We start from the raw sequence: 2,270 nt of genomic DNA, 5'->3' as shown, positions 1-2,270 counted from the left end.
ATATAGTATTTATTAAGAAAGAGAGAAAAGAGAGAATTTTTTTTAGAATTTTTAGTATTTAATGATTAAATGCTAATAATTTTTGATAATATTAATATATCAATTTTTCAATATTACCATTATTTACAATTAAATATAAATATAAATTAACTTCTCAAATTTTTATTACATATTTATAATAATTATTTTTTTTAACAAAATTAAGTTTTAAAATAATTATAATATTTTCATTTTCTATAGATCAAAACGATTTAATAAAAAATATAATATAATATAAAATACATGTATATATATACAATATATATATATAGTAATTAGTGAAAAATAAAAAAATAATTACATTGAAAAGTTTATAAAATAAAAAAATAAATAATAAATTATGATTTACTAGTATATGATTGTAATTATGAAATTTATTAATACTACATACTTAATAATGAAATTAAATATAATATGGAAATAGTTAAATATAATATATGAGAAAAATTAATTAAAATTTTAACAATTCAATATTACGAAATCAATGAAATAATTCTACTTTCTATATTCTAATTTTACCTTTTATTTATATGTGAATTTTTAGGTATTTATTCTTGATATTAGCTATAATTTTTCTTCTATTTGTTTCGATATCTCGATCATACATGAGTAACATATAATTTATTAAAAATTATTATTGATATAACATTATTATAATTTATATCATATAATACTACAATATTGTTTTATTTTAATATTTTTTTATTGAAAAAATATAAATAATTTTTCTTAAAATATTAATTTTAATGTGTTCACTAATCAATCGTATTATTTTACTTGATATTTTTACAATCATAATATATAAATTAATAAATATATATATTCAATTATAAATATCCAATAATAAATGTAATATTAAAATTAGAAATAAAAAAGACAAAATTACAATATATTTTTTATAATCTAAAAAAATATATATTTTTATTGTTAAATTTTAATTTTTATAAAATAAAAAATTGTATAAATTTTTAATAATAAAATACATAATATATATATTTCGAAAATGTAAATTCATTCTGCTTTGTAAGAAAAGAATCTACCAATGATTATTATTTTTAAAGAAATATGAATTCAATGAAAACGCAACTTAAAGCATAGGAGAAAGCGACATAAAGCGATGTACTCATAAGACAAAGTGCAAGATCTATGACGATTGAAGAACGCGCAAAGTGCTCGGATTTCCGTGCCTAATAGACCGTCCACAAATCCTACGATTTAAGTTCGTCATGGGTTGCGCATAAGTGCATTCCGTCAAAATGAACTATGCCAAAAAGAATGGATAAAATGTTGCACGTGAGATCGGTATGACGGATTCATGGTTATTTTCATATTGTATGCGCTTCGGCAACTTGTCGGTTCGCGCGAGTGGAGGGTCTCGAATGGCGCTTATGTGTAATCACCGGGAGTGCAATGTTAACAAGTAGTCCAGCTGACTCTGACAAAATGGTAGGGTACTCGCGTTGTCCTACGGGAGGTGATAAATTTTTATATACATAATTGAAGCGCCTCCGCTGACGGGGTACGATGAGTACTGATAACCATGATCAAACGAAGCCCTGCGTCAGCAAACCATCCGCAAGAATCGAGCTTAATGTCGACGAAAGTGCGTTCGACGGCAGGCGAATTAAGAAAGAACGAACTGATGTTTCGCTTGAAAATGGTGATGGTAGCATCAGTACTGGCACTAATGATACTAATAAGCAAATACAGTCGAGTCAGCGACCGGCTGCCGGCAGATTTTCAAACGGCTTCCACGACGACGACCTACTTCAAGATATCATCGCGGCCAAGTTCACGGCCCTGGCAAATCATAGCACAACTACTAAGTACGACAAAATTCGGCTCATGATCGAAGATAGCATCAGGTTAATTCAATTGTTTTTTCTCTTTCTCTTTCCTTTTTTTCATTTTCTCCTTTTTCTCATTCTTTTCTATTCCTTTGCTTTTTCATTTTTTCATTTATTTTTCTTTTAATAAGTTTTAAAAATTTTTATTATAATTTGTATTTTAAACTTTATATTAAAACGAAATATTGTAAAAGTTTAAATTATTAGATTTTTTATGTGATATACATAAATGTTTTTTAATTTTATACATATTGTTTTTTAACTAATTCGATTATTTTGCAATTTAGAGAATTATTCAATTTAATTTATATATATTTTTATAATTATATATATTTTTTTATTAATGATTTATTTATTAGCAATTGTAAAATTAAAGTTATTTAA

The 2,270-nt window shown here is 24.1% G+C and overlaps 1 protein-coding gene across 1 annotated transcript in view; it reads left to right on the top strand.

The window, feature by feature from the left end:
* The first annotated feature begins 1,143 nt into the window (after positions 1 to 1,143).
* Positions 1,144 to 2,270, top strand: part of LOC102671505 (DNA-binding protein RFX7) — a 10,613-nt gene continuing 9,486 nt past the window's right edge. The window contains exon 1 of the mRNA XM_006623320.2: positions 1,144 to 1,904. Within this exon, the coding sequence (XP_006623383.1) occupies positions 1,564 to 1,904 (341 nt within the window). The 5' untranslated portion in view covers positions 1,144 to 1,563. The remainder of the gene's footprint in view (positions 1,905 to 2,270) is intronic.

Source organism: Apis dorsata, unplaced genomic scaffold, assembly GCF_000469605.1.
Source record: "Apis dorsata unplaced genomic scaffold, Apis dorsata 1.3 scaffold_883, whole genome shotgun sequence".
In the NCBI taxonomy this organism is placed as follows: Eukaryota; Metazoa; Arthropoda; class Insecta; order Hymenoptera; family Apidae; genus Apis; species Apis dorsata.
Note: the sequence above shows the minus strand (reverse complement) of the source record. Positions and strands in the feature narration are given on the sequence as shown.